The sequence below is a fragment of the Crocuta crocuta genome, unplaced genomic scaffold (genome assembly GCF_008692635.1).
Source record: "Crocuta crocuta isolate KB4526 unplaced genomic scaffold, BGI_CrCroc_1.0 scaffold333, whole genome shotgun sequence".
NCBI lineage: Eukaryota > Metazoa > Chordata > Mammalia > Carnivora > Hyaenidae > Crocuta > Crocuta crocuta.
In genome coordinates this window covers 527,313-553,158 of record NW_027532856.1, presented here as the reverse complement: position 1 = coordinate 553,158, position 25,846 = coordinate 527,313, and the positions used below count along the sequence as shown (strand labels likewise).

At 38.6% G+C, this 25,846-nt stretch overlaps 1 protein-coding gene across 7 annotated transcripts in view; it reads right to left on the bottom strand.

Moving 5' to 3' along the window:
• ACACA (acetyl-CoA carboxylase alpha) overlaps window positions 1-25,846 on the bottom strand; it is a 270,686-nt gene that overhangs the window by 199,984 nt on the left and 44,856 nt on the right. For 4 of the 7 annotated variants that reach the window (XM_077745587.1, XM_077745586.1, XM_077745588.1 and 1 more), the window contains exons 1-3: window positions 25,717-25,729; window positions 15,851-15,897; window positions 12,785-13,037 (exon numbers count right to left, since the gene is read on the bottom strand). In XM_077745587.1, coding sequence (XP_077601713.1) covers window positions 12,785-13,011 — 227 coding nt within the window. In that variant the 5' untranslated portion in view covers window positions 13,012-13,037; window positions 15,851-15,897; window positions 25,717-25,729. Of the gene's footprint in view, window positions 1-12,784; window positions 13,038-15,850; window positions 15,898-25,716; window positions 25,802-25,846 lie in introns of those variants that run through there. The other 3 variants (XM_077745589.1, XM_077745584.1, XM_077745585.1) reach the window with 3 other exon arrangements.

Below are 25,846 nucleotides of genomic sequence, written 5' to 3'. Positions count from 1 at the left end.
GATTAGAAAGAGTACCAGGGACATAGGAGAACGACAAGAAAGCATAGCTCTCAGCAGAAAAAAGAAGGCTGTGTTTCAAAGGAAAAAGTAGGCACCTATATAAAGCTACTGAGAGGACTAAAAGGATGAGAACTGAGAAGCACCCACTGAATTTAGCAATACAATAGTCACTGGTGATTTTTAATGTGAGCAGTTTCAGCAGCATTGTAGGGTAGAATACACACTAGTGCAGCTCGTAAGAAGAAATGGGAGAAGAGAAAAAAGGAATCCTTCTAAAAAATCTTGGCCCATGATGTGGGAGAGAATTAGGCAGTAGTCCAAAGGGAGTATGGCTATCAAAGAAGGATTTTATAAAGATGGGAGTCATCTGAGCATGTTTGGATGCCAACATGAATGATTTAGTAGAAAAGGAGACATTTAAAATGTAAAGAAGAAGAGGATGTCCAAATGAAGGAGGATCTTGAGAAGTCCTTAACAAGAAGGAAAAATGAAAATATGAATACAGATACATTTGAAATTAGATGTTGGAAGAATTTCCAGTATGATAGTTTCTATTTTCTCAATGAAATATGAGGCAAAGTTACAAATTCAAAGTGTGTCTAGAAGTGACAGGGGCTAGGGACGGGTGGTTTAAGGACAATGGAGAAAGAACATAATTGTTTTGTGAAAAATGAAAGGCCAAATAACCAGAAGAGAAAAACAAAATAGGAGAAAGAAGAAAAGTTTCACAGCACAGGCAGCATTTGAGAAGGACCTTACAAAATGATGACCCGAAAGGATTAATGGAATTCCAAAAGTCAGGGGAAAGGCATTCCAGAAAGAAATCACAGAGGGGGAGGACAAGAGAGAAATCCTACTATCCTCTCAACTAGCTGTTTATTTTCTTCCTTGCCATCAACTTCTCAACACTGTTGACATTACTGTTCCTTCATTTACTACTACTTAATCTCTTGACATCTACTAAAGCTGTTTACCTCAAGAGCCTCGTATGCACTAACTTCAGTGCTTTTTCTTTTTCTAATGTTTATTTATTTATTTTGAGAGAGAGAGAGAGAGAGAGAATATGTGTGCATGCAGGCACAACCTGGGAAGGGGGGGCGGGCGGGGTGAGGGGAGGAGACAGAATCCCAAGAAGGCTCCATGCTTCAGCACAGAGCCTGATGCAGGGCTCAATCTCACAAACCAACCTGAGCCAAAATCATGAGTTGGATGCTGAGCCACCCAGGTGCCCCTCCAGGGCTGCTTCTCAATCTTACATCTCTTTTCAACACTGTATGTTACATCTCCCACCATAAAATTATCTTTTCCTTGTTTTGTTTTGTTTTGTTTGGTGCTCCTTCTACCTTACTGATCATTTTCTGTCTCCCTTTCTCCCCCCTCCTTCCACCTAAAAGACATTTCCATAAGACACACTTCCCTCCTACTTACTCTCCCTCATAGTGATCTAATCTACCTGCATAACTTTAATTTCAATGCAACAAACATTTATTAAGCATATATTATATGCCAGGCATTGTTCTAAATGCTAAGAGTCGTTCTCAGCTCAGGTTTCATTATCAGATTCACCTAGAGAGTACTGGCATGAAGACTGCTGGGCTCAATGACCAGAAACTAATTTAAGCAGTCTGACACACCGCTTAGGAATTCATAGCTTTGTTGTTGTTGTTGTTTTTAATGTTTTATTTATTTCTGAGAGAGAAAAACAGCGTGAGCAGGGGAGGGTCAGAGAGAGAGGGAGACACAGAATCTGAAACAGGCTCCAGGCTCTGAGCTAGCTGTCAGCACAGAGCCCAACGCGGGGCTCGAACCCATGTGCTGTGAGATCATGACCTGAGCTGAAGTCGGATGCTTAACCGACTGAGCCACCCAGGTGCCCCAGGAATCCATAGTTTTTGAAAGCTCCACAGATGTTTCTGTTGCACAGCCAAATCTAAGTACTGCTTTCCATTTTATATATGTCTCAGTATGACAGACAAGATGCTTAATGATCACACTTCATCTTACCAGCCTCTTCCTTCAGACACTAAACACCCTGTCTCCCTCACATTCCAATAATACTCAATGACTTATAACTGTCTGAATGTGCTAGATGTCTCAGTCTAGTATCTTTGCACATGCTGTCAACCCCACCATCACTAATGTTCCTGCTATATACTTATCTCTGTTGCTTGTCTGTTTTCTGTTCATTCCTTCAAAACTGAGTTCAAACAAATCTGAACTATTGCTGATACCTTGGACCCCAGCATAATAATGATTAAAGCTCTTGTATTGGAAATAATGTTAAGAACCTGGCACAATGTTTGGCTAGACACTAATATAACCTATTGGTAAAAAGGACTCACTGAAGTAATGCTATGAGATGATCAGTTAACCTTTTAGAAAGATCCCAATGGCCATGTGGTACTTATACTGAAAGAAGAACTAAAATACTCTTGCTATAATCCAAATAAAAAATAAAATAAGCACAATGGCAGCAGCAATGGAAAGAAAATAATGTCTCAAGAATTACTGGGGCACTTGGGTGGCTAAGTCAGTTAAGCATCCAACTTCGGCTCTCAGGTTATGATCTCAGGCTTGTGGGTTCAAGCCCTGCATCAGGCTCTGTACTGACAGTTCAGAGCCTGGAGCCTGCTTTGGATTCTATGTCTCCCTCTCTCTTTGCCTGTCCCCTGGTCATGCTATCAAAAATAAACATTAAAAAAATTTTTAAAGAATTATTGGGGTATGGCATCAATAAGAATACTTAATTAGGTGTGAGGGGTAGAGAAGAGAGGAATCTCACATAGCACCCATATTTCTGGCTTAGGAGACCAGAAAAATGGGGATACTATTAATTAAGGTAGATCAAGAAAGAGGTTGTGACCTACAGAAAAGAGCTAAAGCCAGGAAGCTTTGCAGAAAATCAACAATTAAAAGGCATGTGGAAAAAGCCAAACCTTTTCAAGCACCTGAGAGGGTAGAGTCAGAAAGGAGAATTGGGACAGAATGTTACTAAAATATAAGGTGTAGTTTCAGGAATGAGTGAAAAGTCAACAGTGTCAAATTCTGCTCATTAGGAAGTCACTGGTTTTTTTAAGTGTAGTTTCAGAGAAGTGGTAGAAGCAGAAGCCAACTGCAATAGACTAAGGAGTGAATGAAACTACCAGGCGACAGTAACAGACAGAGCATTTGTTTATTATTATTCTCTACCAAAAACCACACAAAAATGACAAAAAAATAATAAAAGAAACATAAAGACATAAGAACAAAGAAAACGAAAGAGGAGGAGGACCTAACAGATAAAGACGTCAAAAAATTTTGGGAAACAGAAAATGGGTAGTCAAGAAGTAACTCAGAAACCAAAGAGCCTATGGTATGGAAAGCCTCTTAGAAACAAGCATGATTCGGGGCGCCTAGGCGGCTCAGTTGGCTAAGCGTCCGACTTCAGCTCAGGTCATGATCCCATGGTTCGTGGGTTCAGGCCCCACGTCAGGCTCTATGCTGACAGCCAGCTCAGAGCCTGGAGCCTGCTTCCAATTCCAACTCTCTCTCTCTCTGACCCTCCCCTGCTCACGCTGCCTCTCTCTCTCTCTCTCTCAGAAATAAATAAAACATTAAAAAAAAAAAAAAAGAAACAAGCATGATTCTAATTTAGCACTCTGGAAAAACTCAGGAATTAGAATTGTCCAGTATATCTCTATTAGCAAGGGTGGAGACAGAGCTGAAAGCCAAATAAAATCTATAGTTTACTTAAAAGTACTATACCAATGTCAACTATTTAATTTTAATAAATAGAGGATTGCTAGATAAAATACAAGATGCTCACTTAAATTTTGCATTTCAGGCAAACACATTTTTTTATAGAAGTATGTCTAATGCTGTATTTGCAGTATTTACTTTTTATATGAAAGATTATTGCTTATCTCAAATTCAAAATTAACTGGGCATTGTCAACTCCAGATAAATGTACTATGGTTACAAAAAATATTAATAGTAGGGGAAGGTGAGTGACGGATACACAAGAATTCTTTGTAACTCTTCTGTAAATTTAAAATTATTTCAAAATAAAAACCTAAAAAAATTAAGCTAAAAGATTTTTAGTGACATGAGAAAATATTGTTATGTGGGAAAAAAGCAAGAAATAGAGCTGTGCATTATGATATTATCCACTTAAGTATTTTTTAATGAAATTTATCCTTAAGGTGTAAAAATCACCAAAGAGTAACACTAAATACTGACAGCAATTATCACTGGACAATCATATTACGGATTCTTTCTATTTCTTCACACTTTTTGGATTTCTAACTTGTCTATACTAAACATACATCTAATAAGTTTAAAAGTTTTAAGTAGTAAATGCAAACTTCATTTGTAAATTTATGTTCACAGGAAGGAGGGGGAAAATGTATGCATTACACTAGAAGTAATAAAAATAATAAACATTGTCAAGTGGTTGCCCTGAGACCTACTTACAAATATTCATAATTTCATTTCTACAGTTAGCTAAATTTATGGAATAAAGTCTGGAGATTATAATACATACAAAGACAGTTTCTGTTTTCTGAATGGAAAGAGTAGGTGGGAAATAGAGCAAACTATTGCCTTCAAAAATAGTACCAAGTTGCAGATCTCATAATGACCTTCTCTGTCTACTCACTTCTGAGGCACCATGGCAACCGGGAACCTCAGAATATCAAGGAAGGAATATTGAGAGTAAAGGGTTTGGAAAGCTGCTGGGGCAGGGAGAAAGCTCAGGAAAGCTGAATGAGAAATGCTACGAAAGCCTAAACATAAGAACACTCTCACAGGCCCATCTACAAGCTTCCTTCTTTTCGATGTTAAAGCTTGAGACAGATGAGCCAAAGGAGGAAGGAAAAGTGAAATTTCCTGCCATCTCAATAATGGTTATTCTCAACATCTAAACTATAACATTGACAGTATATGTGTACTATAATTAAAGTCTTTCAATCTAAATATCCAAGGTTTAAACCCTAATATGCAAAAGCCTTAAAAAGGTTTCTCCAGTCAAAAAATTTTTATTTCACAAAGGATTCCTTCATAATAAATAATATATTACATAGTATGGCACATTTTACCTTTCCAAAAGCTTCTGCAGATATTATTTATTTCCATTACTAGATTTAAATGAAATCACTTCAAACTCAAGAGTTTATTTTTTTATTATTTTTTATTTTTTTCAAATTCAGGAGTTTCAAGTGAGAGACTGAGAAGGAAAGAGAATTTTATTCCAGGTCAAATATAAACATATACCCCTAAAACTGAAAAGTATTTCCTTTATAGCTTTTGATCTAATCACACTGTATTTTATAATGTCCACTTTCATTTTGATTATAAAATTCATTAAAATATCATTAGTGCAACAAAAAATTATTTTGCTACAAGTACTACAGCTATAAAAAGTGTAGAGTGGCAAATTATCCTTTATTTTTCCTTCCATTTCTCTCTAAACCACCAAACTATTACCAGCAGCCTTATACCTTCATGATTTGCTAATGTCATTTTAAACAAGTCACTAGGCACTGTCACACAAAAAAGCAGTGGGGGCAGAGGGAATATGATAGTTTAAGAAATTTAAGAGACACAATACACAACATGTGGTCTTGGATTGGATAGGAGTTTGATTAACCAGCATTTTGGAGTCAACTGCACAAATTAGAATATGGTGTGTATAGTAAATGAAATGAAAATTTACTGAAATAGAAAGTGGGAACTTTTGGGGCCACCTGGGTGGCTCAATCAGTTAAATGTTGGATTCCGGTTCAGGTCATGAAGTCGTGGTTCATGGGTTCGAGCCCCACATTGGGCTCTGTGCTGACAGCTCAGAGCCTGGAGCCTGCTTCAGATTCTGTGTCCCCTTCTCTCTCTCTGCCCCTCCCCTGCTCACACTCTCTCAAAAATAAAAATTTAAATTAAAAAAAAAAGCAGGGGACGCCTGGGTGGCTCAGTCGGTTAAGCGTCTGACTTCAGCTCAGGTCATGATCTCACGGTTCATGGGTTTGGGCCCCGCATCAGGCTCTGTGCCGACAGCCAGCTCAGAACCTGGAGCCTCTTTAAGATTCTGTGTCTTCCTCTCTCTCTGACCCTCCCCTGCTCACACTGTCTCTCTCTCTCTCAGAAATAAATAAAACATTTAAAAAAATTTTTAAAAGAACATTTAAAAAATAAATAAAAAATAAAGCAGGAAATTAAATTTTTTTTTAAATATTTTATTCATTTTGAGAGACAGAGAGATACAGAGCACTAACAGGGGAGGGGAAACACAGGGCTCGAACCCATGAACTGTGAGATCATGACCTGAGCTGAAGTTGGACGCTTAACCGACTGAACCACCCAGGTGCCTCAAAAAACGGGAATTTTTGACAAAAAAGCGTGCTGATTATAAAATAGTATAGGGGCTCCTGGGTGGTGCAGTTGATTGAGCATCCGACTTCGGCTCAGGTCATGTTCTTATGGTCTTTGAGTTCAAGTCCTCATGGGGCTAGCTGCTAATCAGAGCAGAGGCCGCTTCAGATCCTCTGTCTCCCTCTCTCTCTGCCCCTCCCCTGCTCATGCATACATGTGCGTGCTCTCTCTCTCTCAAAAATAAATAAATAAATATTTTTAAAAAAACAGTGTATATAGGATGACCTTATTTCAGTAGAAATGCATACATATATATGCATAGAAAGAATCCAGAAGACTGTACAATAGAGTATTAGGAGTAATCTCTGCATGGAGAATACACAAGGCTTTATTTCTACCACTTATATTGCTTGTAGTTTACTGCTTCTTTAGAATATATTTTCTAACTTTAAAATTTTTTAACTTCAAAACCATTTTTTACTTAAACTTTAACATTTGTTTATTTTTGAGAGAGACAGAGTGTGTGCGGGGAAGGGACAGAAAGAGAAGGAGACACAAAATCTGCAGGCTCCACAGAGCCCTCTATGGGGCTCGAACCCACTAACTGTGAGACTGTGACCTGAGTCAACATCAAACACTTAACTGACTGAACCACCCACATGCCCCCCAAATTTTTTAATAATGTTAACATTTAATTAGAGAAAAATTACTCAAAGAGAACATAAGCATATCTATTATACTCAGGGTTCCCATTTAGCATAGTGGCTAACAGTATGGGTTCTGACTGGATTCAATACAGTTAGCTGTGTGACCTTCGGCATGTTATTTAACTTGTGTTTCAGTTCCCCATCCATAAACTGGGTTCATGAGGTTGTTGTAACAATTAAGCATAGTACTCCACATAAGGCACAGCAGTATCTAGCATACAGTAAAGCACTTGATAAAGTTATCTATTTATTACTACTATCATTCTAATTAGTCACTGAGAAAACACAATTGCTAATTCTTACAGGTAATGTGAAAAATAAGACAGGATGTAGCAGCAATAAGTCAGCTTTATTTCTCACTATTCTTGTCCCCTAAATTTCTAAGCTTCCCTCTTGAGCCAATGGAAGCCACTCAAAGATCCTCTGAGAATCTCACCTCATTGCTATTTCCTCTGGATGAAGGTCCATACAGCTCTAGGATTTTTCTTTTTTAGTTCTAGTATAATGTATAGTGTGTATACAATAAAGTGATTCAATTCTATATATTATTCAGTGCTTATCACAATAAATGTGCTGTTAAACCCCTTCACCTATTTCATCCATCCCTCCACCCACCTCCCTCTTCAGTATTTTTTAAAAGTCTATCACCAGGAGGGGCACCTGGGTGGCTCAGTCAATTAAGTGTCCAACTTTGGCTTAGGTCATGATCTCATGGTTCATGAGATGGTTTGAGCCCTGTGTCAGGCTTTGTGCTGACAGCTTAGAGCCTACTGCTTCAGATTCTGTGTCTCCCTCTCTCTCTGCCCTTCCTGTACTCATGCTCTGTCTCTTTCTCTCTCTCAAAAATAAATAAACATTAAAAAAAATTCTTTTAAGTCTATGACCAGAAGTGGTATCTAGCAGATAATCCCCAACTCAGTATATTATCTGTTTGCATTCCATGGCTGGTATGATTGGACAAACTTTACAGATTATATCTAATTACAAAATAGCTTCAGAACTCTCCACTTAGATTCTTCTGAATAGTCAAAAATACATCATAGGCAATCACTAGCTGAATTCTAAATTTTCTAAGATATTGAAAAAGTACTTTCTAGACCAGAAAGGAGCCAGTAATGTAACTAACCTGAGTGAACTTAATCTCTCTCTTCTACCAAAACAGCAAACATTGTCTTAAACCCAGCCATAGAACATCATATGATGGATTTATATATACACAAATAACAGCAAATACAGACTGTTCTCAAATGGAGTCATGCTTGCCACATTAGGTGTTCGATAGGGACTTGAAGAAGTTTAAGGGAAAACTGAGATAGAGTTTTCAATACTATAACATGAATTATAAGATAAAAAGGTTTAAAGAAATCACACTACCCTAAATGAGACCAACTGTGGGGCTCACCTGTTTCCAACTGGACTTTAACAAGGAAGTCCATATACTAGTTCACAAAATTGATTACAATCTTTGGTTGCTAGCATAACTGTGGGGTGATCTGGATTTACATACACTGCAATGTAAATATTCAGGACAATCTGAACTCAAGTGGCATCCCACAAGGAACAGACATTAATATCCATGCAGCTACATTGCTCTATTATATGCCACCAAATCATACCTGTTATCAAAATTAAGATGCCCACATTCAGTCTTCAATAGTCTTTCTTTTCAAATATTCAAATAAATATTAATAATGAGGTTCAGAAGTAAATCAACGTAGCTGATATATCAATCCCTAACTGATCTTCTCTAAAAAAGCCAGGGCACCTGGGTGGCTCAGTCGGGTAAGCATCCAACTCTTGATTTTGGCTCAGGTCATTAGCGCATGGTGGTGAGACTGAGCCCTGTGTCAGTTTCTATGCTGTTGCATGGAGCCTACTTAAGATTCTCTCTCCCCCCTCTCTCTGTCCCTCCCTTACTCACACTTGCTCTAAATAAATTAATACATTAATAACGCCCAACAATAGTCATTTACAATGAGGCTTATATACTGTCACCAAGCTATCACAACTTTCTCAGGGTATTATTTTCAAATGTTTGGGTCATAAAGCTTAGAAAGTGATCCATCTACTCTTTCAGTGCTGCTCTAGAAAATATGTAATGCAAATTCATCTCCATCTCTGGAAAAGTCTATTCTCTGTTCCTACCTATGCACTACACCCATTAGACTTCTCATTTAGCATCAAAAAACAAAGCCCTAAACTTGAGAGGCCCACTCTCATCCTATACTATGGCAGTCACATTACTTGGTTTTAGATAACCTCTAGTAAACACCTCTTAGGAATGTACCTGCCCCTTTAATCTACATCTTCTGGAAGAGATTAGATTATTCATTCAGGAAACTAAATCTTAAACTCAACCAGTCTCTATCTCTGGGTTCAAAGAGTGAAAAAGAGTATTTAAACCAATACTTCACATTCATGGATGAGGAAAAGGAGTCCAAAGAGGTAACATGAATTCTCTGTGGTCACATACCTTAATTGGTGGCAGATGCAAGAACAAAGTTCTCTCTAAAATCAAGAGAATTTGACTCAATTTAAATTAACCTCAAGGACATCATATCCACAAATGACTTACAAAACGTATCAATGGGAAACCTGTGTTCTTCTCAACATTAGCTAGTTGAGAAGCAAGTGGGAACTGGCACTGTCTCCTTCCCAGGCTGCTGATCACACTTCAATCCACGGCTCCTCCACAAGCTATGGGCATGAGTTTTGCAACAGTAGGGCATGCAAAAATATTCTCAGGCACTCATACCACTGACCACAGAGTCCTTGCAATATGAGCCATCAACTTTGGGAATGACTTGGCAACTGCAAGCTGCCTTGCAAATCACTGGCTGAGTTTCCTATAATGGTATTTATCTTTATTTATCTTACCATTGCCAAACTCACAATTTCCTAACCCAACAAATGGATATTCTGTTTCACATGGTCTCAAATTGGACAAATTTCTCAAGGTGCTGTGTGGCTTTTAGGATTTAGATTTAACCCAGTCTTTCTGAACAGAGGCATTATGACATTTTGAGGACAATTCTTTTTGCTATGTGAGATTATCTAGTACATTGAAGAAGGTTTAGAATCATTGGTCCCCTGATCTTTAAATGTAAGGGTACAGTAGTAGTCCCCCCCTTATCTGTGGTTTCGTGTTCCGAGGTTTCAGTTACCCACAGTCAACCACCATCCGGAAGCTGATGATCCTTCTTCTGACAATATTGTGAGAAGGTAAACAGTAGCCTAAAGTTACATCATAATGCCTACATCATTCACCCCACTTCATCTCATCATGGAGGCATTTTATCATCTCACATTATGAAAAGAAGAGTGAGTATAGTACAATATATTTTGAGAGAGAAAAACCACATTCACATAACTTTACTACAGCATATTGTTGTAGCTATTCTCAGTTATTACTGTTAATCTTTTACTGTGGCTAATTTATAAATTAAACTTTATCGGGGAGCCTGGGTGGCTTAGTCGGTTAAGCGTCCAACTTTCGCTTAGGTCATGATCTCGCAGTTCGCGGGTTCGAGCCCCACATCGGGCTCTGTGCTGATTGCCAGCTCAGAGCCTGGAGCCTGTTTCAGTCTGCGACTCCCTCTCTTTCTGACCCTCCCCTGCTCACGCTGTCGCTGTCTCGCTGTCTCTCTCTCTCTCCCTCTCTCTCCTAAGAAATAAATAAAACATTTTAAAAAAATAAATTAATTAATTAAACTTTATCACAGGTATGTATGTATAGGTAAAAACATAGTTATATAGGGTTCAGTACTATCTGTGGTTTCAGGCATCCACTGGGGGTCTTAGAAGGTATCTCCAGCAAATGAGGGGAACTACTGTAGTCCCATCAGTTACAACCCCACACATTTACAAATGACCTTGAAGGGTTTACATATCGCACTCTATTCCTGTTAGCCCAGACATTAGATTGTTTATCAATTCCTTTAAAACCAACTTGTCTGAACTACTTACATAATTAAGACACTTTTATTGTCAGGAAAGTAGAGTAAAAAAATTATTGAAATGAATCAGGACACCCAACACTGAATTCCAGTTTTCTGGCTATTCACTCTTAGGCAAGTTATTTCCCCTTTTAAGGCCTCACTTCTCTCATCTATTTAAATAAAAGGCATTAGGCTATATCATATCTCTGGTTCACTGCAATTCTAGGAATCTGTGACATAAAACATAATTAACTTGCTTAACTCTTTTCTTTTGACCTCCACATAGCTAAATGGGGGTGACCACTGACAGTAACTCATCTTTCAGAAGCAAGGACCCCAAAGTCCCAGGGATAACCAGAAGGCAGGAGAGTCATATTCAGCCAGACTCAGTATGAGATTTTAATACACAGCCTATATCTCCAGTATATAAAAAGAACCTTAATTAAGACCCATTAATAGAAGCACCAAGACTTACTAACAGCAGTAGTAACCCTAATGTTTATCTGAGCTAGACCTATAATCTCAACCTGGATAGCTTTAAAAAAAAAAAAAAAAAAACCCAGCTTCAAACCAAGCCAATATCAAATGAATCAGTCTCTAGAATTCTGGAAATGAGGCTCCTTTCTTAAGGCTCCACCAAGTGATTCTGATGTACAGTGAAAACCAAGAACCACTAATCCAGGCCCTTTGATCTAAGAAGTGCAAAGCAAATGACTCAAGGTTAGTACATCACATACTGGTTGTATAATCAAATATCAATAAATAAGAATAATCCAATGTTACTATTTATGGACATTCTCAATTACATATAGAGAATTCTATTTCTAGAGAAGAAGGAGAGGTCTATACCAGCCCTTTGTTCCTGCCACAGGTTGTTACTGAGGACTGGCCCTGCCAGAAATGGAATATACCTTTCTGACACGAAAGCAGTTCAAAGAAAGATTACTACAAATTTGCCCAAACCTGCATGTCTTATCAGCCATTAAAATAGTTACTTAGGCTCTTTCCATGTTTTAGCTATTGTTGAGAGTGCTGCTATGAACATTGGGGTACATGTGCTCCTATGCATCAGCATTTCTGTATCCCTTGGGTAAATTCCTAGCAGTGCTATTGCTAGGTCATAGGGGAGTTCTATTATTAGTTTCCTGAGGAACCTCCACGCTGTTTTCCAGAGGGGCTGTACCAGTTTACATTCCCACCAACAGTGTAGGAGGGTGCCCGTTTCTCCACATCCTCGCCAGCATCTCGCATTCTCTGATTTGCTCATTTTAGCCACTCTGACTGGCGTGAGGTGGTATCTCAGTGTGGTTTTGATTTGTATTTCCCTGATGAGAAGGGATGCTGAGCATCCTTTCATGTGTTTGTTGGCCATCTGGATGTCCTCTTTGGAGAAGTGTCTTTTCATATCTTCTGCCCATTTCTTCACTGGGTTGTTTGTTTTTCGGGTGTGGAGTTTGGTGAGTTCCTTATAGATTCTGGATATTAAAGCCATTAAAATAGTTACAACAATGTTAGTCAAAGTAGTACAGAAACCAGGATTTCTCACCTCTCACTTACTAGATGTCACTAAAACACCCAGTATGTAGAAAGAAACAGTTGTGAGGAACATTTAGGAAAAGACACTTTGAAAACTCGCACTCCAGGCAAAATGCATTATTTCCCATTTCTTCATCAAACCTTTAAGTCCAGTGATATAGAAAAGGTGGAGCAATCCTGGCTAAAATTATTCTTGCTCTTTCCAGAATAAAATCAGTGAAACCAATAGGTCAATAAGGTCAAGTAAAATTTCAGTCTTACCTCATGTGCAAGGCCAAGCCGTCCTGTAGGCTGGAAATCCCCAAATCAGAGAGTGTATCTGAGCCAACGGAAACTGGTGACAGAGAGCCCTCCTTCTCCTCCAGTAGGTCCAGCTTCACCAGGTTGCTGATTTCATCCTCTGAGTTATCTTCAGACACAGAACCAATTATGAACCGAGAGTGCTGGTTCAGCTCCAGAGGTTTGGCCAAGGGGGATGGTTCACCCATTATTCCTTCAAAATGAGCTCTCAGAGCTATGAAGAAAATAAGTGAGAAAAGCTAGGTTATAGATAAAAACCTATATGTGAGGATAAGTTATTCCTAATATACTATGGCAGGCACTTGGAAGCAGGGTAGCATCTGAGAACTAGTTTCTTTGGCTCTTCTATTTCAGGGCTTTGGTTTTCCACAAGAGAGGAAACTCCAGATCATAGTAACTATGCCTAAAAAATTAAAATTAGCTCCCTTTTCCTCAAAGAAATCTCTTTCAAAAAACTATAAGCCATTCCCAGTCTCTTTATCAATTTGGTAATATCCAAAAGATAATTATGAACAATGGAGAAACCTTTGTAGTAGATGAAAGCTGCTTGTAATACTGTGATTTTGGTTGTCAGTACTGGGGAGAATGTGGTATAAGGATTGGGGAGAGTGGATGTCATTTCAAACTAGGTGTTTAGAGTAAACTATATAACAATCACCTAGTTCCAAACACTATATTTTGAGAGGCTATGAATTTTACCTAAGTGTATTTTTGTTAAATATACACACACAAAATATATTGATATTGATATATATCCATACAGATAAATATATATAGGTTGCTTTAAAGCAAACTCCAGATGGGTTTCATAGTTGAAAAAGAAAGAAAGAAATCTTTACTTGGTCCTCATGAATTTTTTCTTAAATTACATCTGTTAAAAATTCACCCAAGAATGTCTGCTTTTGATTCTAATGTGCTGACATTGATAGGGAGAAAGTGAATCTACTATCAAATTCAAAATCTCTAATTAAAATAAGGGAGGTGTCATCTCAATTAAATATAAGTTTTCTAGATATAGAGCCTTATTAGTCATAACTGGATATTTCCAACAACTAGCAAACTAATTAAAAGATCAAAGCATGGTTCAAAGTCCACAAGAAGAAATAAAACCAAAACTAAACAGTATTTACTCTGTCATTCAAAAGATCCTATTAAAAAAAAAAAACAAAAAACCTTCAGAACTGCACATCAACTTAGTATTGAACTGCTTATATCCTAACAATTTTAATTCAGAAAGCAATATTCCCAATCTTATTTTGAGGTGCTCTAAAATATGGTATATCAATAAATAACAAATGTATTATTAATAAGTTGTTTATGTTGTACACTTTGAAGTGTAAGAGTAGGTGGCAAGCAGTGTTCTTTGACATTAGATAACAAAACATAGGGGCACTCGGGTGGCTCAGTCGGTTGAGCATCCAACTTCAGCTCAGGTCATGATCTCACTGATCATGGGTTAGAGCTCCACACTGGGCTCTGTGCTGACAGCTCAGAGCCTGGAACCTACTTCAGATTCTGTGTCTCCCCCTCTCTCTGCCCCTCATGCTCATGCTCTGTCTCTCTCTGTTTCTCAATAATTTAAAAAATGCTAAAAAATAAATTTTAAAAAGATAACAAAACATCAAGATTTTAATATCTTTGGGAATCACCATTAAACCTGTTAAAATTCCACATGCAACATTATTGTTATGTAATTTGTGAATCAGAGCTTATTCATTTACAAAGAAAAAACAGTATTTATAAATGATAAAGCAGTGGTTCTCAAAAAGTGTAATTTCCAGACCAGATGCAGCAGCAACACCTCAGCACATGTTAAAAGTACAAATTATTGGGCCTACCACAGAGAAACTAACTGTATCACAATTTACAGGTTGAGGCCCAGTAATCTATACTTTAACAAGTCCTGAAATCTGAGAACCACTCTGCTGGAAGAATGAAACAGTAATAAAAAATTGCCAGAAATGCTAAAAATATTACTTATAGATATTTCTTAAAAGTGAATTAGAGATTACTTAAGTAACTTTTATTTTAAAAACTAGAATCAAATATAAAAATATCATGGAACAGGAAAAACTTGACATCTAAATTTACTATACATTTCTCCTTTGGAATATTAGGTTTCATTAAAATAATTGTTTTTAAATGTCTCTAAAGTTTATAAAGACATTCACTTCCAGAACTTTAAAAAAAATCCAAATCATTTAAAAAGAGGAAAAAGGGAGAGAAGAAGAAAGTGAGGGAAGGAAGAAAAGTTCTAACAGATTGACCAGTCTGAAGAACACTAAAAGGTACAGCAACAAGAAAGGCTACTTATTTCACATTTTAGAGCAGTAAATAATTAACTTAAAAAAACAAAAAAACAGGAGACCTCCCTCCCCCGCAAAATTCCCAACTCCATCTCAACTAACACATAAAATAATGGCTGCCTACTTCACAAGAGAAATAAGTAAGGCACTCTTCTAGTCTATAGTCTGACTGAAATTAGATGACTACACAAAAAAATAAAATTCAGGAGAAAGGAGCAATTCTCTGATTCCATGGGAGAAGAAAAAGAAATGATTAACTAATAAATCAGAGGGTCCATAAGGTCAACTTCAACTTCAAACTTTCCTTTCCTAGCCAAGAAGCACATGAAGGCTGCCTTCTTAAAGTGTGGCAAAGACTGGAAGCAGCTCAGCTGTCAGCAGCTAAAGAGCACTTCTACTGAGCGGTATCCCAGCCACAAGCCTGCAAACCATCAGAAAAGAGAGGTCATGTATGGAAAATCACTGAGTAGCTATCCAGACACTCTAGAAGCTACTCTATAGCCCGTCCCATTTCCACTGATTCTAGCCCTGAATTAAGGAGAAAGCGGATGGAATACTACCACTGTCAGACCATTCACTTCAGGTTATAGCCCCCAAATCTGCCTATGTCCTTTCATAGAAGGTAACTTTTAACATTAAAGCCTACAGTTTAATATTTTAGCACATGAACATAAACTTTTTATGACACTGTAAACATGAAAGAGCATTATTTTTAACTGACCTCTTATAAGTCTTACTGTCTGAGCAGATATCCACCTCCAAAAAGAACTAAAGAGAGAAAGACAGAGAGATTTGAAGTGTTTTTTTTTTTTTAGGAAACCCAAATTTTAACAATTCCTGTTTTGCTCAGTATAATACAAAACTGATAATAAAGTATCATTTCTCTAGTCAAATCTATTATTTAACTTGAAACATACAGTTCAGTTGTTTAACTATTTGTTCAAATCTATAAGTCAAAAACATTACATTCAAAGACTTATTTTTCATGAGAGTGATGAACAATAACCAAGCTTACCATTTCACAAGTGGCCTTTTCCAATTGCATACTTCGATGAGCACATTCCAACCTTAGAACTTCCAACATTTCATCAAAAAAAAAGAGGCAGTGGGAAGAAGAGAACCACTAGATTACCTACAACTCAGTTAGGCTCTGATTATGTTTCCAAATGGTTTATAGCCATGCACAAAGTTGGAAGCCGGAAGAGGACAGATCTCTCATTAATTTAAGTTCCTAAAACTTTAAGGGACCAATGAGTCTCTACTTACTTCCCAAATCCTGGGTTTTCCTTCTGTGCCAATGACTTAAAGGTATCCAGGGTAAAAACTCTCAACTTTGATTATAACAATCACCAGTGGAGCTACTTATTTATTTAAATTAAAAAGTTGTTTTTTATTTGGATATGATTGACACACAATGTTACATTAGTTTCAGGCCTGTGGAGATTTGTAAAAACATGTATATCCAAACTCCACCCCAGCTCTACAGAATCAGAATCATTGCTGGAGGCCCAGAGATCTGAAAAGAGTTGCTCAGTTGACTGACACTGATATATATCCAGGCTTGAGAACCACTGGTCTTCAGTGGGGGAGAAATTCAGAACTTCTAAGAGACGACCTTGAATGACAAGCGACAGGACCGGGGACTGTGCAGATACATTAATTGAAGACGCTGGATTTGTCCAATTATATAAATTACGTAGTCTAAACTAGTATTATTCTCTACAACTGAGGTAAGGAAGGGGAGTGAGAAGAGGAAGAAAAGCGAAAAGTAGTTTGGATCAGATGTAACCAGAGGTGCAGAGATGGAGCTAGAGTCAAAATCTAGGACTCAAGATCAAATTCTGACTCTGCCAAATGCTCGCAGTGCAAACTTGAACAAGTCACATAACGTCTCTGAGCCTTCTCATCTGGAAATATAAAAAGGTCACATGTACCTCAGGGACTGCTGTGAAGACTAAGAGTATATGAAAGGATTCTGTAAATTAAGATGTACTAGACCAGTGGTTTTCAAACTATGGGTTACCACCAAGCAAACTACTAAGAAATAAATTTAGTTGATTATAATCAACGTTTTAAAAATGAAGGAGCAGGCACCTGGTTGGCTTAGTCAGTAGAATATGCAACTCTTGATCTCAGGGTCATGAGTTTGAGCCCCAAGCTGGATGTAGTCATTAAAAATGAAACAGAACAGGGACGCCTGGGTGGCCCAGTGGGTTAAGGATCCAGCTCTTGGTTTCACTTGGGTCATGATCTCACAGTTCTTGAGTTCGAGCCCTGTCTCCATGCTGCAAGTGTGGAGCCTGCTTGGGATTCTCTCTCCCTCCCTTGCTCTCTGCTCCTCCCCTGCTTGTGCTCTCTCTCTCTTTCTCTCAAAATAAATAAACTTAAGAAAATGAGATACAACAGGGGTGCCTGGGTGGCTCAGTTGGTTAAGCGTCTGACTTTGGCTCACGTCATGATCTTGCAGCTCATGAGTTTGAGCCCTGCATTGGGTTTATAACCTTTGCCCACCACTGTTCATCTCCAGAACTTTTTCCATCTTGTAAAACTGAACCTCTGTACCCATAAAACAAGAGTTCCCCATTCTCTGCTCCCCCCAACCTCTGGCAACTACTATTCTCCCTTATTGTCTCTGTGATTTTGACATCACGTAAGAATCATACATTTTTTTGTGACTGACTTATCTCACTTAGCATAGTGTCTTCAAGGTTCATCCACACTATAGCATATTGCAGAATGTCCTTCCTTTTACAGGCTGAATAATACTTCATTGTATGTGTATGTCACATTTTGCTTATCTATTCATCCACCAGTGCACACTTGGCTTTTTCCATGTTTAAGCTATTGTGAATAATGTTGCTATGGACATGGATTTACAGACTCTTTGAGAGCCTGTATTCAATTCTTTTGGGTATATATCCAAAAGTGGAATTGCTGGATCATATGGTAATTCTATTTTTAATTTTTTGAGGAACTACCATACTGTTTTCCATAGTGGCTGTACAGTTTACATTCCCACCAGTGGTCCCCAAGGGTTCCAATTTCTCCACATCCTTGCCAGCACTTGTCTGTTTTTTTGATGGTGGCTATCCTAATGGGTATGGGTTGGTATCTTATTATAGTCTTGATTTGTATCTCCCTAATGATTAATGTGTTGACCATATTGATGTGCTTATTGGCCACTTGTATATCTTCTTTAAAGAAATATCATTTTAAGTTCTTTGCCTTAATTCAATTCAAAACCCAAGCTTTGAATTGGGTTTGTTGACTTTCAGGAGTTCTTTATATATTCTGGATATTAATCTCGTATCATCAGATACACGATTTGCAAATATTTTCTCCTGTTCTTTGAGTTGCCTTTTTACTGTGTTGATAGTGTCTTTTGATGTGCAAAACTTTTTAATTTTCTAGAAGTCCAGTTTGTCTATTTTTTTCTTTTATTACTTGTGCTCTTATTGTCATATCCAGGAAATCTTTTCCAAAGTCAGTGTTATGAAGTTTTTGTCCTATATTTCTTATAAGAGTTTTATTGGTCCAGGTTTTAAATTTTAGAGCCTTGATGCATTCTGAGTTAATTTTTGAATATGGTGTTTAAGGAAGTGTCTGACTTATTTGTTTATATGTGGAAATCCAGTTTTCCTAGCACCATTTGTTGAAAAGGCTGTCCTTTCTTCATTGAATGGTCTTATTAGCACCTTGTCAAACATCATTTGACCATATATGAGAGGGTTTATTTCTGGGCTCTCTCTCTTTTTTTTTTAATTGATATATAATTAACATATAGTGATACTAGTTTAAGGTGTACAGTATAATACAATAATTCTAAGCATTACTCAGTGCTCATCATGGTTAAGTGTACTCTTAATCCCCTTTATTTCACCCCTCTCCCTTCCCCTACCTTTCCTCTGGCAACCACCAGCTTGTTCTCTGTTTTTAAGAGTCTGGTTTTTTAGGGCACCTGTGTGGCTTAGTCAGTTGAGCATCCAACTCTTGATTTCAGCTCAGCTAATGATCTCATAGTTCGTGGGATCTGGTCCCACATCAGGCTCTGCTAGAGGTGCGGAGCCCACTTGGGATTCTCTTCCCTCTCTCAGACCCTCCTCCATTTGTGCTCTTTCTCTTTCTCAAATTTAAAAAAAAAAATTCTTTTTTAAATCTTATTAAAAAAAGAGTCTTTTTTTTTCTTTATTCATTTGTTTCTTAAATTCCACATGAGTGGAATCATGGTATTTAAAAAAATTTTTTTAAATGTTTTGTTTATTTCTGAGAGAGAGAGAGAGATACAGTGTGAGCAGGGAAGGGTCAGAGAGAGAGAGGGAGACGCAGAATCGGAAGCAGCCTCCAGGCTTTGGGCTAGCTGTCAGCACAGAGCCCAACGCCAGGCCCGAACCTACGAACCGTGAGATCATGACCTGAGCTGAAGTCAGACGCCTAACCAACTGAGCCAGCCAGGCGCCCCTGGATCATGGTATTTGTCTTTGTCTGACTTATTTCACTTAGCTTTATACCCTCTAAGCCCGTCTGTGTTATTGCAAATAGCAAGATCTCATTCTTTTGGGGCTCTCTGTTTGGTTTCACAGGTCTATATATCTGTCTTTATATTATATGCAGCTTTGTAGTAAGTTTTAAAATCAGGAAGCATGGGTCTTCCAGTTTTGTTCTTTTTTAAGATTGTTTTGGCAATTTGGGGGTCCCTTAGGATTCCATGTGAATTATAGGACAGGCTCTCTTTCAGCAAAAAACATTTCCACAGATAAAATCATGTCACCTGCTTTCCCCACCCCCAATTTTTAATATTTTCTTGTTATACATAATCCCTCTCTTCTAGCTGCACTTTTTTTTCTACAGATAGTTACTTGTTTTTGATTCTTTCATGTTGGAGGTTTTTCTCAGACATCTAGTAATCCTTAATTGTCGGTTTAATTTTAAGAGGGGGGATTGATTAACTTCGTTGTAGGCTGATATTGTGTGACAATTCATGAACTCCAGTATTACTACTTGAGGTTTTTTTCCCCTTGATCTAGTTATATTCTTCAAAGAAGGATCCTTTCAGCATTTCCCTCCTGATTGGTGGGAAGAAAAAACCCAAAGAAGATATACAAGTGGTGCACAAGGTTATAAATGTATTTAATACTGAACTATAGGTCCTTAAAAGGTTAAGATGGTAAATTTTATGTATATATATTTTACCACAATAAGAAAAATTAAAGAAAGAAACACCTCAGGGCACTTGGGTGGCTCAGTCGGTTAAGCGACCAACTTGGGCTCAGGTCATGATCTCATGGTTCATGAGTTCGAATCCCATGTGGGGCTCTGTGCTGACGGCTCAGACCCTGGAGACTGCTTCTGATTCTGGGTCTCCCTCTCCCTGCCCCCCTCCCCACTGGTGCACATGCGCACGCGCTCTCTCAAAAATAAACAAACATTTAAAAAAAAGAAATTAAGGAAGAAATTAAGAACACTGCTGGCTTCTGGTGGGTAGAACTAGGTGACTGCAAAACAACATTGGGGGAAAAAATGTCCCTTTGTATGTTAAAAATTTTGAACTATGTGAACAGCAACTGAGGATTTTAAATAAGTTTCATAAAAAGTTTTACCAAATTAATTCCATGCCACTCTGATACATTATCCCATATCTTCCTGAACATCTAATCAGACAACAGGCATGTCATTACAGTAACAGTCAACTGTACTGTTACTGTACAGTTGACTATGAGTTACCTCTTCAATGAAGCTGGGAAAAGTTATTATCTCTTCTGATGGTTTTAGATCTATCACCCCCAATACCATGCAATGCTGTGTAAACACTAAGCCTTTGCAGGATGAATGTTCCCTAGGAATTTAAATGAACATTGGAGTTACAAAACTGGGAGACAAGAGACACGTGTTTATTTCAAATATTATTCCCTAGGAACATTTGGAAGCCTCCAAGTAAAAAGCCATTTTGCAAATTCAAGTCTCTGGGATTATGGGGAAACCTAGCTGGCTCAGTTGGTGGACTGTGCAACTCTTGATCTTGGGGTCATTAGTTCGAGCCCCTTGTTGGGTGTGGAATCTACTTAAATTTTTTTTTTTTTAATGTTTTTATTTATTTATAGAAGAGAGAGAGAGAGAGACAGCGTGAGCAGGGGAGGGTCAGAGAGAGAGGGAGTCACAGACTGAAACAGGCTCCAGGCTCTGAGCTGGCAGTCAGCACAGAGCCCGACGCGGGGCTCGAACCCATGAACCGCGAGATCATGACCTAAGTGAAAGTCGGACGCTTAACCGACTAAGCCACCCAGGCGCCCCTAAAATTTTTTAAAAAATAATAAAATAAATAAATTTTAAAAAGCTCTGGAATTATGAATCAATTCATGCTTATTACATTATTTCATGGAACAGCATTTAGAAAAAGCTGGAGTCATAATTTAGGTGTGTTAGCTTCCTTCCTGAGCCTCAAAGATAAGAACAATTTCTTTCTTGAAGAAATATTGCTCTTTTTTTGTTCCCCAAGTCCCCTGGATAAATTAAGTCACTGTATTTCGTATTACCTGGCAGAGATGTGAAACTGGAATTTCTAATCCTCTTGGAGTTATAACATCTTATGTGGTTTTAGGGAGATAGTTTTAAATTGAAAATAACGAAGAACTCTCAAAAATTAGTTGCCCTGTCTCTCTTCCTCTCTCAAACATAAAACAAAACAAAACAAAACAAAACAAAACAAAACCCTTAAAAAGCAGTGCCTGGGTGGCTCAGTCAGTTGAGTGTCACTTCAGCTCAGGTCATGATCTTGCTGTTTGTGAGTTTGAGTCCCACATGGGGCTTTGGGTTGATAGCTCAGAGCCTGGAGCCTTTTTCAGATTCTGTGTCTCCCTCTCTCTCAGCCTCTCCCCCACTTGTTCTCTCTTGTTCTCTCTCTCTCTCAAACATAAAAAAATAGAATAAAATAAAAATTAGTTGCCCTGTGATGCATTAAGTCAGATGATGGCCTGCCTCTACATCAGGTCAGTATCAGATAAAATATTCCCGTATTGACTGGAAAACCATACTAAAAAATTCCTAAGTTACATTCCAACACTTACATGCTCTATTAAATTCTTAGATTTTTTAAAAAATATTTATTTATTATTGAGAGATAGAGAGAGGCAGAGCATGAGCTGGGGAGGGGGAGAGAGAGAAGCGGAGACACAGAATCCGAAACAGGTTCCAGGCTCTGAGCTAGCTGTCAGCACAGAGCTTGATGTGGGGCTCGAACCCACGAACCACGAGATCATGACCTGGGCCGATGTCGGACGCTCAACCGACTCAGCCACCCAGGCGCCCCTTAAATTCTTAGATTTTTATGAGATGGAATCAGAGGGATATTATGTGGCTTGCTTTGTCAGGGCCAGGAATACCACTAAATGCTGAAGCACAAAACACAAACCCAGCTATCTATCCTTCTAGTGATAATATACTGGTATTATTCCTACTGAACTCAACCTACTATCCCAATTTGGCATGTGTGTAAATATATACACAGACATGTGTGTCAACTTACATGACTAAGGACAAATTTGAAAGCTATCTACAAAAACAGAGTAATTTTTAGGAATGTCCTTAGCAAATGTACACTCTATTTCTGTAATAGGAGATAGTCAAGTATTCATAAATGAAACCTTATACTTCTTGAAGAAGATTCTCCAAAACTAAATCTGCTTTTCAAATTTAACTCCATGAATTCAGTTAGAATTTTCAAACTTTTGCATTATCATTTCAAAGATGAAAACCAGAGGGCACCTGGGTGACTCAGTCGGTTGAGCGTCTGACTTTGGCTCAGGTCATGATCTCGTGGTTCTTGAGTTCGAGCCCCACGTCAGGCTCTGTGCTGACACCTCAGAGCCTGGAGCCTGCTTCAGATTCTGTGTCTCCTTCACTCTCTGACCCTCACCCACTCAAAAATGTCTCTCAAAAATGAATAAACATTAAAAAAAATTTTTTTAAAGATGAAAACCATTTATACAAGGTTATTCTGTCTGGGATGACCACGTTAGAACCCGTACTGCCAGGCAATTTTAATTCCTGATGTCATGTGATGATAAACACTACTATGGTAAAGAACAGTGAGCTTGGGGCGCCTGGGTGGCTCAGTCAGCTAAGCGTCTGACTTTGGCTCAGGTCAGGATCTCACAGTTGGTGGGTTTGAGCCCTGCATCGGGCTCTGTGCTGACAGCCAGCTCAGAGCCTGGAGCCTGTTTCAAATTCTGTGTCTCCCTCTTTCTCTGACCCTCCCCTGCTCATGCTCTCTCTCTCTCAGAAATAAATTTAAAAAAAACATTTAAAAAAAATTTAAGAACAGTGAGCTTGGCATGCCAAAAGGATAGACTGAGCCTAAGTCCCAAATAACATCTTTGGAAGGCAAAACAAATGGGACACTAACCTTTGGATGAGGCACTTAACATCTTGCTGAAGCCACTTTTCACTTCCTTCTTAAAACATCCTGAGACTAGATGGCTTAGGGTAGCTTTAATAACAAATTGATACGAGAATTGTACCCTTAGAGCATACAAACTAAGTTTGGTTGGTTGAACTCATAAGAACATATACCTTATCAATCAGATCAATATTCTTTATGTTCATGCAATGTCCTTACAAAACTATTTGTCATAGTTTCCTACCTATTTAACATCACCTTCACTTAGTCTATCACATTCAAATGGTGAACACTAAATTACAAAATTAATGAAAAAGACAACAACTAGTTGGGCAAAAATACATTAAAGTGGAAGATCAATGAAGACTTCCTTTAAAAATGTTAGTCACCTCAACAGGTATAGAAATATTTTTATGAAGGGTTTGGGAAGATGCTCGATGCATAGCTTTTATTATTATTAACCTTTAAAAACATCCTAGATAAAAATAGAACATCCTTTTTTCTGAATTGTAAAAATACTCCTCCAATTAGAAATACTAAATTCCAATGTCTAATTCCAACAATTTTTATTTTACTTCTTTCTTCAACTAGGACTGTTAGGATACGAGCTACCAAAAAAAATTTTTTTTAAATAAAGAAAAACACTAGCCCTAGACCTGTTAAGCTCATCTGTGTGACAGGTAAAAAAACGGTCCTACTCATTGACTGAAAAGGAAATAGAATGTTACACAGTGATCTACACCTGAACCTGTTCACAGAATTTAGAGAGGTCAGTATCAGATGAGAGAGTTCTGAGGCCAGCTTCCACAGTGACAGTTCTTTGACATAACCTAGTCATTATCTGAACTGTAAGTTTATTAAATCAAATGCCACCATTTCTCCACCTTTCCTCCCATTTTAAAACAATTAAATCATGCTTGATATATTTCTATTCTGCACTGCTAATTCAAAACAAAACTTCTGCAACACAAGTAAACACAGGCAGAATTGTAAACTAATAATATGACGTTGATAACTTTTATATGTCCATTTTACAATGTTTGTTAATTATTCCTGGATTCACAGAAGTCCTCCTGTTACTAGAAATGAGGAAGTTGAGGCAAGAGAAGTGGAAAGAAACTTGCTACTCTGTAGCAAGCAGGCACCTACCTGGACACTACAGCTGCTCTCCTACTCTATTGGACTACAATCCTTTCCTTAAAAACTGCCTATCAGATAGCACAGAACTCATCACAGACATCCAAGGCATCCCCACCAAGAAGTAACAGACAAATCAGAGAACTACTCCCGGAGGAAAAGAAACCATGCAACCAAATCCAGTAACCTTCTCAATCTGTGCTTTGGAAGGGGGGGGGGGGCGGAGAATGAAAAGAGAAATTCAGTGGGGCCAACTTCTGTAACTGAAGACCAATAGTATTAGGTATACTACACACACTGGGAAATTACAGAAACAATGGTTAAGTAGAGATAAAATCAGGAAGTCCCCAGGTCTTTGATTTCCATCCTAAACTTAAAGCTCCCCCAAAACAAACAAAAACCCTGAAATTAAAGTATTTCCCCTAAGTAGCTGTATTCTTATACGCTTCTATAAAACCCATAAGGCCTACAGAGGTCCCTGATATTCATAGCTGCTTGCAAGTGTTCACTAGTGTTTACTTTCCATCTCCAAACCCAGAATAGTGTTGGCACTGACCCAGGCAGGACCTCCACGCACATTTCCCCCTGAAATCGTTAGCTCCACATCCACTTCCCTAAATTCCATCTCCGATGGCTTCCCTTGGTCAGTACGGCAAACGGGGAGGAGAGCAACGACAGGCATGTACATTTCCTACGTCCCTCACAGAAAACAATAAAATCTCAGGAGCAGGAGCAGGCAAGGAACAACTCAAACTGGCCCTGGCTCCCACCACGATACAAAGACACAGCAGGAGCAACAGAAGCCAGGGGCTCTGCACCCCACACCTCCCTCTGCAATATAAAAAAGACTTTCAAAGCAACTGGACCCAATCCTCAACATCCCTTTCCCACGTGGGTCGTCTCCCTCTCCTGACCGCTGGGTCGGATTGGAGAGAGGTCTGGAAGGAATCAAACCACGCCAAGGCTGGGGAGGAGGATGGTAGCGAGCTCCAGGCAGACACCCCAGCCCCTTTTTAGAGGNGGTCGGATCACCGGCTCTAGAACGACTGTCACCTCACCTCAACGCGGCGGCGTCCGTGGTCCGGCGACCCGGGAAGCCTCTGCACAGAGGCGGTGCTGGGCAGGAGGAGAGGCCGGCAGCTGGGGCGATGGCTGACAGGCTCGCAGCACCAGGCCTGCCCGGCACAC